Source organism: Dendrobium catenatum, unplaced genomic scaffold, assembly GCF_001605985.2.
Source record: "Dendrobium catenatum unplaced genomic scaffold, ASM160598v2 fragScaff_scaffold_1263, whole genome shotgun sequence".
Classification (NCBI taxonomy): Eukaryota; Viridiplantae; Streptophyta; class Magnoliopsida; order Asparagales; family Orchidaceae; genus Dendrobium; species Dendrobium catenatum.
In genome coordinates this window covers 481828-499547 of record NW_021319725.1, presented here as the reverse complement: position 1 = coordinate 499547, position 17720 = coordinate 481828, and the positions used below count along the sequence as shown (strand labels likewise).

General features: G+C 33.8%; 1 protein-coding gene across 3 annotated transcripts in view; it reads right to left on the bottom strand.

The window, feature by feature from the left end:
• LOC110106282 overlaps positions 1-17720 on the bottom strand; it is a 70774-nt gene that overhangs the window by 32345 nt on the left and 20709 nt on the right. For 2 of the 3 annotated variants that reach the window (XM_020836126.2, XM_020836159.2), the window contains exons 10-12: positions 15818-15947; positions 15396-15485; positions 1955-2020 (exon numbers count right to left, since the gene is read on the bottom strand). In XM_020836126.2, the coding sequence (XP_020691785.1) occupies positions 1955-2020; positions 15396-15485; positions 15818-15947 (286 nt within the window). The remainder of the gene's footprint in view (positions 1-1954; positions 2021-15395; positions 15486-15817; positions 15948-17720) is intronic. The other variant, XM_020836152.2, reaches the window with a different exon arrangement.

Genomic DNA, 17720 nt, shown 5'->3' with positions numbered 1-17720 from the left:
ACTAAGATTGTCATTGGTTCATATTTTATCCGACTGCATATTTACAACCTCTCCTTATTTGAACCATGGCTTGTTGGGACTGGTCATATTCTTATGATGTGGTTGTGGCTAGATTAATATGATTGAACTTTTATTACTTATCTATATTACTTAATGTATGTGTCTATAAACACGGTTGCTTAAAGATGTGCAAAAATAACTTTAGCTTGAATAAAATTTAAATTTAATTCATGTAAAATTGTCTCCATCCTTCTGGATTTTTTATCGTTGATTAAGTGTGAGATTTGAAACATTTTCAGAAGAGATGATCTCTTTATTCAAATGAGGAGGTTGTTGTTTAGTAAACTCTTTTCATTCTTTTTCTTTTATTTCCTTAAATTAGTGATGGATTGACAATATGATTGGTATATTTTCATATTTGCTTCATATTTGGGTTCATTTATTAGCATGATATCTTAATTACTATGATTCTCTTATTTCTTACTTATTATGACTGAATTCATTCGAAGATTAAAGATTTTCTTTGGAAATTGAATTTCGTTTCTTTTTAATGATCATATTTAGCACTATTTAACTTTTGGTGTTAGATAGTTTGCTTCCTCGTGAGTTTTGCAAGTTTATTCTTGCATTTTGCATTAGCTTTTGTTCAGCTCATCTGAAAAATCTATTTAAAAAACATCACTTAATTTTTTATTTAGGATTCGTTTGGGGCAACTGAAGCATTTTGTAAACTTGATTGTAAAGCTATTGTGGGAAAATCAACATTTTTAAAAAGTTGTTATGACTATCATAAATATCTTATATTCTGAAAAGGTTAGAAAATTTTCTTATAGCTACCACGCTCTAACATATCTAGTTGTAAAAAACAATTTTTCATCATAAGAAATTTTTTAAAAGAGAAAAGAACTAAAATGGTCCATTGACTTTTATGAAGGAGCAAAATAGTCTCCAACTATATTAAAGAACTATTTTGATCCCCTAAGTCTTAAAAAATGAATCAAAATAGTCTCATGGTGGGACTATTTTGTTCCTCTTTAGAGATTTGAGAGACCAAAATGATCTTTTAATATCGTTGGGGCTATTTTGATCCTTCATAAAGAGTCAAGTGATCCATTTGATCATTTTCTCTTTTTTAAAAATAACAAAATAAAATTATAACAAACAATATTTAAAAAAGCCAAGTAATAAAAAAACGCTTTGAATAGACCCTTAATCAAGCACGATTTTGCATGTTATATTTACATTAGAAACCATATACCCTAGCATCACATAGCCCATTGATGGTGGCAAAAAATTACAGAAGAAATTTTAGATGGGAATACATGAACATGACCAAAAGTCTTGAGTTCTACATTCTTACACCAAAAAACCATCAGAAAAAAGGTGACTTTAGATAATGTTGGAGAAATTAAGATTCCATGACAATGAGATAATCTTGTAAGTTAACTATGACAGATTTGCCTTCTTTTTTTTTTTTTTTTTGAATAAGTGCACAAATTGCATTAAGAAACAAAGAAACTAATTAATTTGAATAGAATATAAAGTATTGGCTGAAGTTTGAGGTTGCATGAAAATAGATAATTGTGCTTTCAAGATATAAAACTCCAGTTCTAAGATCAAATTCACAATTCAAATGCCTACTCAAGTAGCCAACGAGAAAAATATGATTAAAAAATGCTGCTTTTACAAGGTGTTCCCGCAGTTGAGTGTTAGAAGCTTAACTGACCAATTTTGCCACCACATGCTTTCTTAAACACACTTGGACAATTCTAAAAATAGAGAGTTGGGACCATAATTATAATTTTTCTCAAATAGTAAAAAGACAATTGTTCATGCCACTATTGATGAACAAGTTCTTTTTTACAATAGTCTCACAGAAATAATCAAGGGGAGTAGGGTGTTCCAACACACGATAGAATTCCACAATCAATAACAAAAATTACCATATTCATACCTTTAATGCAGATATATTCTCTAACATTGATGATACCTTCAAAGACGTAAGAAGTGGGTAACAATCCTAACAAAGAATTTCAAACAAGACGTTTGAATGTTAATATGATAACAAGTTATTGAAAAGCAAAACAAACTTCCGATACATACATAAACGTTCAGAGAATGATATGGCTATTGAAGACAAACTGATATGTTCAGTAAAGAGCCTCTTACATGACTAGCAAATAACAAACATAAATGGAATACAAGTCAAGCAATAATTGTAGACAATATATAAAAGTTTCTTTGGCTTTTTTTTTGTCTATAGTTCACCGAACACTTTTGGCCGACCCCACGTAGTGGGATAAAGGCTTGATGTTGTTGTTGTTGTTGTTGTAGTTCACCGAACACTTTTCAAGAGCTTACTTTAGAACATTCATAAGATACTGTTTTGGTTTGAAATTTCTGACTAATTTAAAATCCATTGAACCCATAGTGGTGTTGTGCTAGAACTCCAATATTCAATTGGGAAAATAAAATACACAAGAAAGTAGCTCAACAATTAGCCTACATTCATGAAAGGCAACAAACTCGCTTAAAACTTTGAGAGGTTTACAAAATACTCAAAAAATCTTTTAAGAATTTCACTCATAAACAAAAGTTATTAAATTCAATAACTATTCCATCTTCCCAACCCTAGATTAATAAGTAGCCACTAAACCGGACTTCTATGACAAAAGTGATCCACCACTCCAACAACTTCCATGTAAGCAAGCTTTCTTAAAAAGCTGTTGCCGTCTCTATTGTGTCCTTGAGTATAAAAAACTAGAGAGATATTGATCAAGTCCAAACAATATTGGAACTTAATCTATGTAATCACCATTGTCAGCATAACTATACAACTCTCAGACATTTGATTAAATTATGAAGCCAAAAATAGCTTCCTTGAATGATTTTAATATCAACATATACTTTGTTGTCGTAATAGATAAAGCAACTATTGATTGTAGTGTTGATGTCCAACTCATTGGGCCTCCTACCATATTAAACACAACCAGTTGTTGATCGACAATTATCAGGATCAACAAAACTAGGATCGATATATACAACTAGACAACATACAATCAGCTTTAATTTTCTTGAACTTCAGACAAATATTTATAGTATCCTGAATATACTGCAAATCCATTTAATTGCATGCTAGTGGCCTTTACCAATATTGCACATGTATCGGCTCACCATATTGGCAGCATATGAGATATCATATTTTGTACACAACATCATATGCACAAGGTTATCATTACATTTGCATATGGAACACTTTCCATCTGCCTTTTATTATCACTTAAGTTTGAAGACATTGACACAATTTGTTTGAAACATGAGGCTAAAGCAGTACTCATAGGTTTAACCTTTTCATCAATGTGAAACATCTTGAGTACTTTCTTTAAATGTTGAGTCTAAGATGAGCAAACTATGCCTTTCCCCCCATCTCACTTGATCTCTATCCCATGAATCTTCTTGGTCTCATCAAAATCCTTCACTTCGAACTTTGAGCTTAGTTAAGTCTTTAGTAAGATTGTGAAAATCAGACCGGACATAAAACTGAAAAAAGGAGAGGTTCAGTGTTCAATGATTAGATCGGGTCGAACGGAAATGAACCGAATGATATAATAAATATGAAAACTATTTAAATAAAATTTAAATGACACAGTAATCAGTCATAATATAATTTTTTCATTAAAAAATAAATTGAATTCATACATTAATAATATCTTATGTAATTTTATATTTAAACATATTCAATCTTTAAATTTAATTCAAATTTAACAAAAAATTATCTTACAAATAAATTTATAAATTTAATATAAATTATTATTAATTTATGTTATATGTTTAGATATAATTTACACCTATAAATTACATATTAAATTTATATTATAAATTTACATTTATGAATTATTCTACATAATTAATTAACTAATTTTTATAGTACATAAATAATAAATGAAGTATATAATTTATTTAACATTATTAATTTAAAATAAATGATATTTACATCATAAAAGTTTATTTACAAAATATGTATTAAAATATATAGTGTATGTTGTAAATTTAAAAAGTAAGAGGAACTTCAACTTATTTAGTCCCACATCACTTGAGAACTTCCTCTTGATAATGTTTATATTATTTTTTGAGTTTGGATGAGGTAAGAACTCACATTGAGTGGCGAAGCCATGTGAAATATTTAGTTGGAATTTTTTTTATTAAAAAAATAATTTAAATTTAAATTAGTGATATAACCATTTGAAATGTTTAGTTGAATTTTCTTTATAAAAATAGAAGCAATTTAAATTTAAATTAATTTATTAAAGTACAAAAATTATTTAATATTTATTATTAATGTATTGAACTAATATATTTAATTATTTAAAAAAATTAGAAAGTGAACCGGTCAGTTCAAGGGAATCAGGACCAATTCACAGGTTGAAACCGGCGGTTCTGATAGGTTCTGTCCGATTTGACGTACAAATTTTTTTGGATGAACCAGACCAGTCTTCATAGTTGAATTGGTCGTGCTGGCCAGTCTAGTTTTTAAAACCATGGTCTTTAGTGTATTAATCTCCATCTTGATCTTAGATATTATTAGCATTTCATCAACATATGAGATCAAATAGAAAAATGTATCATCTTGAAATTTCTTCAAGTAAACATATTGATCAAACTTATTATGTGTAAATATGTTTCTACACAAAGTTGTCAAACAACCTGTGCCACTATCTTGATGACTACTTCAAACCATAGAGTGAATTGTTCAAACTGCAATCTCAATTCTAATATTTGTGGCCTTTAAACTCATTTGATTGAGACAAAAATCTCCTTGAAGTTCCATTGAGAAATGCAATTTTTTACATTGAGTTGACCTAACTTAGATCAACCTACGCAACCAAATCCAATAATAGTCGAATAAACAAATGTATAACAACTAATGAGAAATCTTCATTATATTCTATTCCTTCCTTCTAAGCATAGCCTTTCACTAGCAATCAAATTATATTCATGATATTATCTTTGTTAGTAGCACATTCCTTCTTGACAAGGACCCATTTCTAGCCAAACAGTTTATTGCCTTTTGGAAGTGAAACCAATTTCAAGTCTAATTCTGAAGTAATCTTATCATCCATTGCCATCTTCCAATTGTCATTTTCCACACTCCATATGGCTTATTTGTAATTGTATGGAATATCGTCTCCAGTGATTGGAAGATCATCTGCTACCATATCAATATATTGAGCAGGTATCTGAATATTTCTTTTAGGTTAGTGATAATATTATCGGGTTCAACATCACAAACTCATCAAATGTAATATTGCAGATGAGATGCCTTCTCTCTCACGAAAACTCATGAAAATAGCTTTGTTGGATCTATGATCTAATTTAATTCCTTCACATGAAAATATGCAAAACACCTAAACATAAAAAGCAGACAATTAAAATCAAAAACAGGTTGTCAAGACTACAACTCCATCAACAATTTCCCACTACTGCTAACGTAGGCAATTTTTTTATAATATAAAAGGCATAATAAGATTTCTACCCAAACGCATTGATCTGCTTAGACTGAGATAACATGCATCAAACCTTATCAACCAATGTCTGATTCATGCTCTACTACAATTGTACTGTGAGTGTTACAATAAATCGTCTAACTGCTGCATTCTAAAATGAAACAGATTTGCAATCTCCTCCATTATCAAATCTTAGCCCTTCTAATTTTCTTGCAGTCAGGGTAACTATTATTTTCTTCTCTTTAAGAAAAATATCTAGAACTTCATACCCGTGTTTAACGTATACCCAAATATATTTCAAAAAATCATTAATAAAGGAAACAAACACCAATGTGCACATAGTTCAATGTTCCTTTGGTAAGATGAGTCGCAATGCCAAACTTGGCTCTTGTTTGCTTTCCTAAAACACAATTCTCACATAAGTCAAGTTTCCCACTCTTTACACCTTTCAATATACCTTTCTTGCCTCCAAATTCTATAGAGCCTTCTACCTATTATACCCTAAGCACATATCATAGTCAAGAGGTATAAGATCAACCATCACTGGACTGGTTGCAAATGATCCTGCAGTAGTGTCAATCAAGGAAATATAAAGTACCCATGCTCCTTGTAACAACTTGATGAGGACATCGTCAGCATTTTCGATGCCGGAGATCGATGGTTACGAGCATGAGTTGTATTTTCATTATTTTATGTAGTAGTTTATTTTTATTTTATGTTTTTCCGTTTTTGCCCTTATAAGCATTTAGTCGCTTATGTAGCCCGGAAGGGCATTTGTGTCATTTCTTGTTTTTTCATTTTGGCCTATTTATATGAGGCCTCATGCATTGTAATTTTAGTTTTTGAATGAATGAAAATTTGCCTCTTATGTTCTCTTTGTGAGTGCACTTCTCCCAGATCTCTTAGTGAGTTTGACGGAGAATTTAGATCTCTTTGTGAGTTCTAACGTTCGTCCAAATTCATTGTGCGGAAATCCGGGTTGAAGATAACTAAGGTTAGTGAATTCGTCGCCACTTGATTCCTTGGAGATCTCCCCAATTTTCTCCCCTTGGGCTTACCGCCGTCTACCCCCCCCTACCTCCCCACCGGCGGCAGCAGGCCCTCCACCCCTGCCTCCTTTGGTCGGCCCCATTACCCGCGAGCTTCCCAGCCACCAAGCCGGCAGCTTTCCCCCTCCGTTCCTTAATCCCAGCACAGCCAAGCCGTGAGCCTGATTTCCCCTCCTCAGCTCACCGTTTTTTTTCTTTTTTTTTTTTCCTTCACAGCCGTTACCTGCTGTGTTGCCAACCCGTGGGAATCAAGCATTTAATGCTTGATTAACTGCTGTTTTAATCAGCCATATCAAGCAAAGAAACCAGCATTGGATTGTCAATTTGAATCCTATTTCCTTGGCAGTCTTCATAGCCGTTACTGGCTGTGTTGCCAACCGTGGAAATCAAGCCTTTAAGGCTTGATTGATTGCTCTCTCAATCAGCCTTTAGACAAATAATTCCAGCCGTTACTTGGAATTTGAAATTCCAAGTTGTTTATTGCCTACAACCTTGAAAGGAAACTTTCCTTTTTCTGTGAAATCTGAATTAATACAGATTTTATTTAAAACCTGTCACGTAATCAGGTGGTCCCCACCTTTTAAAAGTTCTGCCCTCTCTCTCCTCTACACAAGGCCGGCTATGCTCCCCATTAATTCCCTTTTAATCTTCTTTATTCAAAATCTGAATTACAAATCAGATTTTGTTTATTTCTCCTATAGCTTCACCCGTATCTAGCCCTTCTCCAACCCGTGACCCTCCTCCCTCCACTTAAACCTTCCCACACTCCTTAAAACATGGAGTTTCCTACCTCTTAAACCTGCAGCCAGAAAATTCCAGCCGTTGCCATTGCATCCACAGCAACGGGAAGCCTTATAACTGCTGTTTTCAGTAGACCACTTTGCTGTCCCACATTCCTAGCAGCCAAGAAGAACATTCCAACGTGTCTTGCACCTGAAAGATTGCTGTCCAAGATCTGTCCAAGACCAAACTGCTGTTTAGGAGATCGGGAACATGCTCTCTTGCTGTCCAGCCCATTAGAATGTCTTCAGACACCGTCCGGACATTCCAGGCCGCTGAGTACACCTTCAAGAAAACGTTGTCAAGAACTCCATGCTCCGGCCACCTATCCAAGAGCGACGATCCAAGGCTCCCCCTTCCTCGAAGCGACCTCGATTCTAAGGTGGAGACGTTTCTTCCGCTAAAGCCTAGACTAGTCGAGTGTATGGTCTCCAAAGGTGAAAGTTCTTATTATTAAATTGTGGATTTTTGTTCACCGTCGTAATTTTACAATTTGAACTTTGCGTTTTCTTAAATTGTTTGGTTTCCGAAATTTGCTCATCTTTGCCTAAGCAAGTTAAAACCACGAATTCTAATGATCACTCTTTTATTATAAACGATAATTTCATTTTGGGTTATTAAGTTTCAATTGATCTCTTTAATTTCTTAGTAACTCCTCCATCGCATGTACGTTTCACATCACAACTTCAAGACTCTACCTTCCGTCATCACCATTTAACCACTAGAGTTTAAGACCCCAAGTGAGATTAGGTTCGTTCACTTGTTAAGAACGTGATAAACTTTTGCAAGAAATCTTATTGAACCACCATGCATCTTCAAATGTACTGTCCCTAAACCGTTTTTCAGTAGGCATTGCCATTGCTCATGGAAATTTGAGAACTAATGCTAATTTAGACACTAGTGATCAAAGCATACCAGGCCCAAAATCTTGGTATCATATAAGTTGTTTGAAGATATAGGTGAAAATGCAGACTCCTTTCATCAACATTTCATTTCACGTTTGCATTTGACTTGTCTAGCTAAGCCTATCTTTCTCCCAAGTAACAATAGGAACATTCATCCTATGTAGGATATCTTCATAATGATTCTCCTTTTGATTTTGAGTGAGATAAGATAAGTTTCTCCCAAAGGATCTACTGGATTTTTCAGACTTTTGTCTTGCATTTGAATACTATCAATGCATAAAATGTTATATCTTTGTGATCAAGCAATTCCTTCCTCTGAAACTCATTGTTCACCAAATCACCAAAAGCATCATCGAATTCAACCTCATTTTTAACATATACAAATATATGGTTGAATTAGTGCAGATTTCAGCAGCAAAATATAATCACAATTGTCATAAGTTTATCATTAACTTCAATGTAAAGAATCTAAAAATCAAGGAGAATTTTGATAGAATTATATATGTGCTCAATCAGAAGCATACCAATTTTACAGGAAATAAAATAGTTTCTTCTCTACGTCAATTTTTTATGATTTTTGTTGAGTATTTGTCCTCCAACTTTTTCTAGAGACTTGTTGTCAAAGTTTGCTTCATGACAAAGTACTCCTGGTCATTCGCTAAGCATAGTCAGATTGTAGCACAAATTTGACCATTCATGAAGTTCTAATATTTATTTAGCAATAGATCTATCAAAATCTAGACTTTTAGTGGTTGCCAAAATACTTTTTAGCCTTTCCAAATATTAAGATTTATCTAGCCAAAATAGGTGACCTTACATCAAATATCATAAAATTTTAGTAGACAAAATACTTTTAACCTTAGCCTCTTTTGATTTTTTTCTTGCCAAATAAGATAAACTCTACTTATAATTGGTTGCCAAAATACCTATTAGAACTCTTCAAGGTACCAACTGCATTTTGATCATTTTGGAGATACCAAATATCTCTAAACTTTTAAGTGATAGACAAAATATCATTGAATATTTATAGATGGTAGTCAAAATACCCCTAACTTTTCAGGAGATAGCAAAATATCCCTAAGATCCCTTTAGATACACAAAATATCCCTAATCCTTCTGTAGTGATAGTCAAAATATCCTTGAACTTGTAGGTGGTAGCAAAAAAATCCTTTAGCCGTTCAAGAGATAGTAAGATATCCCTAAGCTCATTTAGAAGTTTCCAAAACACTTCTAATCAAACCAAAATCTTTCTAGAAATGTCAAATAATAACCTCTTTAGGAGTTACCAAAAGATTCCTATATCTCTCTTCCAAGAGTCATCTAAAACTCTTCCCTTAAGGTCATAGAAAGAAATCCACTTAGCTCTTGAAGATCTTGTCTAATCCAAATTTAGGCATTCATAGATCTCTCTTTGCCTTCCAAAAATACTCTATTTGGTTTTAAGAACCTTGTTTGATCATTGTTGGTCAACATCAATACATGTGGTTTGTTCACAACACATATTAGGGGTCCTTTTATCGACCCTTTTGTTTGTGTCAAACCGACTCAAAACGAGTCTATTTAAACCCAAATCAGTTTACTTGGTGCAATTTTTAGTTTTCCCAAGTTTTAAATTTCACTTTAAACCTTTCCAAATTAAAAAACTACATCTAATGGTTGAATGAGAGCAAGGACAAATGCTAAGTACACTTCTTTTCAGCCTTTACTATACTCTTTGTTGCCTACAACACCTAAAAAATCCTCAAAGGGAACAACTTTCTCTTCCTCTTTGCTTGATTCTTGTGCCTATTAGCTCATCCAAGCTAACAGGGGGAGAGGGTAATTAATCTCAGTTGTTTGATTAAAACTGTGTGAGAGGTATGATGGACATTTGGCTCTCATTTGACCATACAAACCTGTAGCCTGAGCAAATCAAATGAACGGGCATGTTCTTTTCCTTAGGCGAGGTAAAAAATTGAGAAGCAGAAGGGGAGTGGCATGGGAGAAATCGAGCAAGGAAAACTCGTTTTTTCGTCTCTAGCCTGTGACCAAAAGAGTGAATCAAGCGTACGAGAGGCAATTCGACTCCTGCTCCTTACTGCTGCTAAGATTCTTTTCGCAAGTCATATGAACCTTTAGTTCAAGTCCCCAAGCACGCCTGAAGAAGCATCATTGAATTTTTTTATTCAATGATAGAAACTTAGTTTGCTAAGTATAGGCATAGCAAACATAAGAGGGTGACAAATAGATTTGGAATACAAATCGTAATGAGTTTCTTTGAATTTTTAGGTGTTCAAAGAGAGGTTTCCATTCATCTAACTTGGGTTGGGAGAATGAAATAGAGATTGAAATTTGATTCCTATGATTTGCTAATGTTTTCCTAAACTCTCTAAAAGTTATTTTAGAACTTTAATATAAGTTTAGAAAAGGCATCGAGTAAGAAGGTTGGAGTGTTTCCTATAAATTTTAGGCTAAGAAAAATGAGGGATTTTCTACAATTTTTTGCTTTATAGAAACCGAGGGGAAATGCAACTTAAGAGTTACAAAATTGAAAAGATTTCTATGAACTTTTAGTGCTCAAGATGGATAATCACTTGCATAATTTTGGCTAAATAGATAAAGAAGACTAGAATTTGGTCTTATGTGTAGGAGATTACTTATTGGTTTTGTGTTCTAACAAATGAGGTGGATGACTTAGAATTTGGTTCTAAGATCAAATAATCCATGTAATGGGACATTTTGAGCCTTGGGGAGGCTCTAAAATGCCACACACAAGGGCAAAAAAAAATTGAAAGAGAGCTCCCTATTTTTTTATTCAAGTGTTTGAGACTCATTTGAATAGGAGAGACATCTGAATGCCTCTAAATAACTTCTAAAGATCAATTTTTATCATGATCTAAGAAAAACCTAAGAGTATGCATGAGATGGTTTATCATTTTAGGAGATTATCAAATGCTTAAATTACTTATCAATGTCCTTAACCTATCAACTTGCAAATTGCGCCAAATATGCTTAGATAATTTCAATGTGAAGTAGGATATAATCTATAAGCCTTTGAAAGCCATAGAATACTCCACTTTTACTTTACAAGTACTTACAAATTTAATAAACATGTTCATGATTTTGCAAATTTTGGACATGCAACAGTCTTAGCAAGTGACCCACAACATGCATTCCTTTAGGGTTTGAGTGATGCAATCTAAATCATGCAAACTAAATTTAAGGAAATATCAAAAGTGAATTCAAATATTTTTATTCATCATGGGATTTAAAACATGAACTTGAGGGTTCATGAAAAACCCAACCGTTTGTTTGTAAGCCTTCAAAACCAATTGAATTCATTTTAGACATTCAACAAATTTAAGAGAAATTACAAATGCTAACGGAGCAAGATTTTCAAATGAACAACAATCCTAACAAATAGGGGTGAACACTTATATTATATGCCAATTTTGTCATGACATGAGCATTGGATTGGGGATGAGTGCAATTTGAAACACATTGACATTTGATTTAGGATCAAAAGACAACATCTACCCTAGGGCATGATCGTAGGTGACGGCTAGGCATGCAATAGGAATGTGAATGAATGAATTTGGAGGTTATTGGAGGTTATTGAACGTCGATCCAACAACCCTACGCGCATTAAAATCCTCCCTCACACAGCTTTAATCAAACAACTGATTAATTTCCCATCACCCTTGCTGGTTTGGAGGAGCTAATAGGCACAAGAATCAAGCAAAGAGGAAGAGAAAGCTACAATCCATAGTGATTTTTTAGTAGTTGTAGGAAGCAGGGAGTATAATAATGGCTACAAAGACGTGTACCCAACAGTTGCCCTTGCTCTTCTCTAGCCATTGGATGCAAATTCTTGATTTGGAAAGGTTTAGAGTGATATTTAAAATCTAGAAAAACTAAAGGCTGCACTAAATAAGCTGATTTGGTTTTAAATGAACTCGATTTGAGTCGGGTCGACACAAAATATGTGTCAACAATGCATTGGCATGTTGCTTTCTTTTGCCTTTATTATTAGTAAAGGTGAATTCTTTTTCATCATTAACATTATATGAGAATGCAATAAGCACTCAACACTTGTTGGTACTAGGAGCTTTATTTCACTTCTTTGAATAACCTTCGGATTTTAACAATTTCACTTTCTAAAACTACACCACTTAGCTGAATAACTCCTAGAATGTCATGATTGAAGCCATGCATAGGTATTGGACCATTAAATCACCAATATTTTTATTAATAATTAGAGAAGATGCTCTTTTACATATTTTTCACATTTCATACTTATGTCGAGCCAACAGGTGATATTATGCATCGATTCCCCTTTCTTCATTTTTATATTAGAGTGATCTATGTTTTGTCAATCACTTTATGAACATGCTTTCTATCTAAGAAAACATTTTTTTGCCAATTGGAAGTTCAACATATCATATGAAAAGCAATCTTCTGAGTTTTAATAACGAACTGGCAAGAGCAAACATCCATTCCCCTTGTATTATTTTAAGTCGGGTTAGGTTCAATTAGATTATCATTCATAGATAACGCATTGAACTTAAGGATGGAATGCCCCTTAGGATATGGTACCACATCATACTTAGTTGGATATGGATGACCCTTACCTACCAATTTTCTGTTTGCTCCAAAGCTATGGCTTTTTTAATTTTCTCATTAATAACGCTTCAAGCTGAGTCATAGTTAATGCACAAAGGTTGTTTGGCTTTCTTGAGTAATTGATTGGGCTGCCTCCATGCTTATCTAGCGAGTAGGTAGTAATGAATTTGCATTCGTCTTAGCTAGTGAGCCATCAAAGTCATAAAAGTTCATTCTGGAAGCTATTTTGCACATTTGCACAAGTTCTTATATATTTGCATTCACAATTTCGGTGTTATTCATGCATTTTCTTTGTTAATTATTTTCCAATCGTCATCTTATTTTGGTCCATACAGCATTTTACTCAACATTTGAGCAAGTTTTTGGGTAGATTTCATCAGCGCCTCCACGCCATACCTGCAAATGGGGTACTTGAAGCATGCTAGATATTCCCACCGTGTCAACTGTCAAGAAAGCAATGTGGTAGGGGTGCTATATGGAAAAATTATTAGGTGTGGAGTGCGCACCGTCCGCACAAGCACTGGGTACCTAGCGGTACCCAGCGGTACCCAGTGGTACCAAGTGCGGGTACCACTAGGTACCCAATGCTTGTGCGGACGTGATAGGAAACACTTGGATTTCCAAGTGTTTCTCACCAAAACCAAGTAGATCCAATGTAAAACTGCTGTCCACAGCAGAAAAACAGCCAAAAACAGTAGGAAAGCAGGGAAAAACTGCAGAAAAATCAGAGAAAATACTTGTATTTTACTAGTAGTTGCAAGGAAAATAGCAAAGATACAATTAATCCTCAATTCGAGAGGAGGATCGATCTCTCTCAAATCTCTAGACGCCGCTAGAGCCCAAAGAAAACCTAAATCTACGAGATCTCAAATTTCAGCCAAATTCAAGATGCTCAACCCCTGGGAAAATCTACTATTTAATGCATACAATTCAAAAGGAATTCCCTAAACAATCCCTACAATCAATTTCCCTCCTAAAATCCATTCAAAAACCTTCCTATTCGGGCGTGCGGCTGAATCGGAGGCGTGCGTGCGGAAATGAGAGGCGGAGCTTCCGCCTCGTTATGGCTGGGCCGGTCCTGTGCGGACCAGCTGGACCGGTCCACTGGACCGGTCTAACAGGACGGTTCTCCTCATCCACACTCCGCACCAAATAATCTCTCTACTATATGAGACATCACAACCAAGAGACTGTCCCCAATCATGTTAAGAAAGATATAAATGGGTAATGCTTGAGGCGCTTGGACGAGCATTTTTCACATCCAACATGCCAAAAAAGTTGTATAAGAATATTTTTTTAGGTTCCCTACCTTAAACAACTCAGTAAGAGGTCAAAATAAACTCAAGGTCGTGTCAATAAAGATGCATATGGAAAGCAGGCAAGGTGGTAAAGTTGCTTTGTATACCTTGCATGACACTAGCAACACATTTTTGAGGTGGAGGGAGAGTTCAGGGAGAGAGAGATGAAAAGGAAAGACAGAGAGGGAAAGGAAGAGAGAAATTGGTCAAGCTCCAATGTCAGGAAGGTGATGAGAAAAGTTGAAAAATATGGGGATTTATAAAAAAATTTATACTTTACAAATATTTTTTATAAGAAATGGGGTACTAGATGCCCCGCATACGACCCTTTCAATGTTTAATAAAGGCACCAATTATGCACCTCTTTGGCACCTATGAAAGAGCATATCTTCTTTTTTAATGGTGTACTTGAGGCTAAATGAGCCCATTTGGTTGATGTCGCCCCACTTGCGTGGTCTCTTACATTTTATCTAGCAACTCTTTTTTTTTAATGTAGTTTATTAATATTAATATGTGTTTGTATATGCACATATATATTATTTTAACCTTTTTAAATGCATGTGTGTGCGATCCTTCAAATCTCATTTCTCGCAAGGTCAAGTTTTTTTTTGTCCCATTCGTGTGGTACAAGGGGAGGTTTATTTTGAACATCTTGGTGTTCTAAATGCATCGAGATTGTCCATTTTGTGGGATGAGCATTCATTTTAGTTTTTATAAAATAGAACATTTCAGGTCTTTTTTTTTTAAACTATGCCCATTTGTCATTGTTGTCTCCTTGTTCGACCCAAATTGGCTTATGATTCACAGTAAGACGAAAAAGAAAAAACAGAATAGAGGGGTCAAATTTTACAGAGAAAAATCTTGTTGAATTTTTTAGAAAACAAGGGATCTGACAGTTGATATAAAAAGTGACAAGGAGCATCATCCATGGGCAATTACAGCTTTTAAATCGAAGGGATCCATCTGCAAACCCATAAACAATAAGAATCTAATGGAGTTTTCTTAAGAAAACAGAAGGTCTAACGCCTTAAGGCAAGGCAAACATAAAAACAATCAGAAATTTGTTCAAATTAAATCATATGATGCATTCTTGGCTCATGAGGACAGTGCACTTGGCGAAGTTAGGCCCATTAAAAATTATGATGACTTTGAATTGTAAAAAGTGTAGACAAGAGAGTAACATGCTATATATATATATATATATGATTATTTGTATATATCAAGGATAAAAACATCATATAACCGAGTTAACTGAACCTCATTATGACTTTGAAAAGCAAAGGATGACCTTCCTCCACGAAGATCCCAAGCATATATGATGCCTTGTTGATTAGCTCCAAAAACAATCTGTAAAACCTTTAAAAAAGTGAGGCTCTTCAAAAATAAAATAGAACAGCATTATCATTAGCTGTCAACATGTGAACCATTCCGCTACAAAGAACAATTATTATTCATCTGACAGGCATATACAGTATTTTCACATTGATAAAATAAAATTTTGAGAGATAAATGGACTGTAAGGAGCCTACTTAATTATGTCCAAAAAAGGGCATCATGACCAAGAATAGTTAACAGCCGTAATGGAAATAAGAGAAAACGTAGGTACACATCTATAAAACATAGTCCATAATTATGAATATGGCATATAAATTAATGGCTTAAAGTAATTTATTTCTGACCCGATCTTCAATATCTAATTCAATGCTGTTAAGAGGGCTCTTAGAGCTAGAACTCAGTCTAAGACATGAAAGATTGCTGAGACGCCTATCCCATATATAAATAGAACCATCTAATCCAGATGCAAGCAACCTACAAAAGATATAAGAATGGAAGAATAATTAGAATTTTGGAAGGCAAAAGAAACCTGATGGAAGAAAAAGACTAATGTTCAGCATTATGCCATATAGATAAAGCTTTCATAATAACGACAATAAGGGAGAAGAAAAAATATACTATGCAGCACCAATTCTTCCCAAAAAAATTAAAATATTTCTTGGCGCCTATGAAGTCAACAAATATATAGGACATAAAATATAAATGATCGCCTACAAAGCTTAAGAGGCTATCTGGTTTGATGTACCTAAAATCCTTGTATAGTAAATTCTTGCAAATTATATGGCCCCGTGATTTGACCCATTTACTTTGCATTATCAGATTTACTTCAGTAATTTGATTCAAACCAAAAGCAAAAAACTACTTAGATGTAAATAATCTATTTTCACCAACCCAAATAGTCCCTACGTATTTTAAGAGCCAATTTCAAGCCTTTATTTATCTTGATTAATATATTTGGCTTTGGCTTATTTCTCCAATATTTCTCAGGTCACTTCAGCGAAAAGAATGCAATGAAAATAAATGTCTTATTGATTAAAAGACCACTTTGACACAACATGCAAATAGACAGAAAAAGAAGAGGAAGGTTAGGATGCAGAGTTATTTCATTGTTGTTAGTGCTTTGAATTGAGTAATTACTGGCTATAAATATTCTTATAAAAGTTATTCAAAGTTAGGTTTCTTGGTGAAAGCTTTTTTTTAAATGATAAAATTATATACATGAGACATCCAATGAAATAAATGAAAATTTCTGACAGAAAAAATGTTTTGAGTATAGAGGATATAGTATTAGCATGCTAAAGATTGAGCATATGATATTGAATTTTAACATATGTGATAATAATAATAATCAATAAATATTACTAGAAAATAAAACGATTCCTAAATGTGATTAGTTAAGTAACTTGGATCTATAATATGGAAGAATGAAGATATATAGGAATTTTTTTTTAAGAAAATCATTTTATAATTAATTAGGCAAAAACAAAACCAAAATAAAAAAAATTATGAGAGATGAAAGTCATTAGCATAGATAACGACTGGCCTTGGTGAGCTTGCGCCCACCCTATCTAGCACCCATTTGGCGGCTATGTGCATCGAGTATGTAACTTGGGTCACCTATCTAGCGCCCATTTGGCCAGTTATATGGATCGATTATGTGACTTGGGTCAGGTCAATGACCTAAATTAATGACTGACACTGGCCAGTTGTTCACTCTAATCACGATTACATATATAAAAATATCATTTGTAATATATATATATATATATAAAATGATATTATAAATAAGTAAATTTATAAACTTAAATATAGAGTATTTATAAAAAATTAAAAAAAAAAACTTTCTACAGATCTATGGAAGACAACTTAATAAAGAAACAAATAATTACAAAATCATGCATAATTGCTCTAATATAATCATTCCTAAATCAGCTAACTAAATATGGAAGGAGATCGGCGTGATCTAGGTGAGCCTCCCACAGATTCCCATCCTAGCCGTGGGATCAAAATGCCAAGGGATGGATGGGATTTAACATGTGAGTCTCTCACGGATTCTCATCCTAGCCATGGGAACAAAATGCCATGGGACGGCTAAGATTTAACAGACACAAATAATCTTAAGATCTTGTCCCAAACTTTTCATAAGCATAAACCAATATGATTAATTAACCCTCCCGATAATGAAAGAGAATTTTCAATTAAGACTAGTCATGAGATGGGCACTAAGTACCGAGAGTAGTATTACAA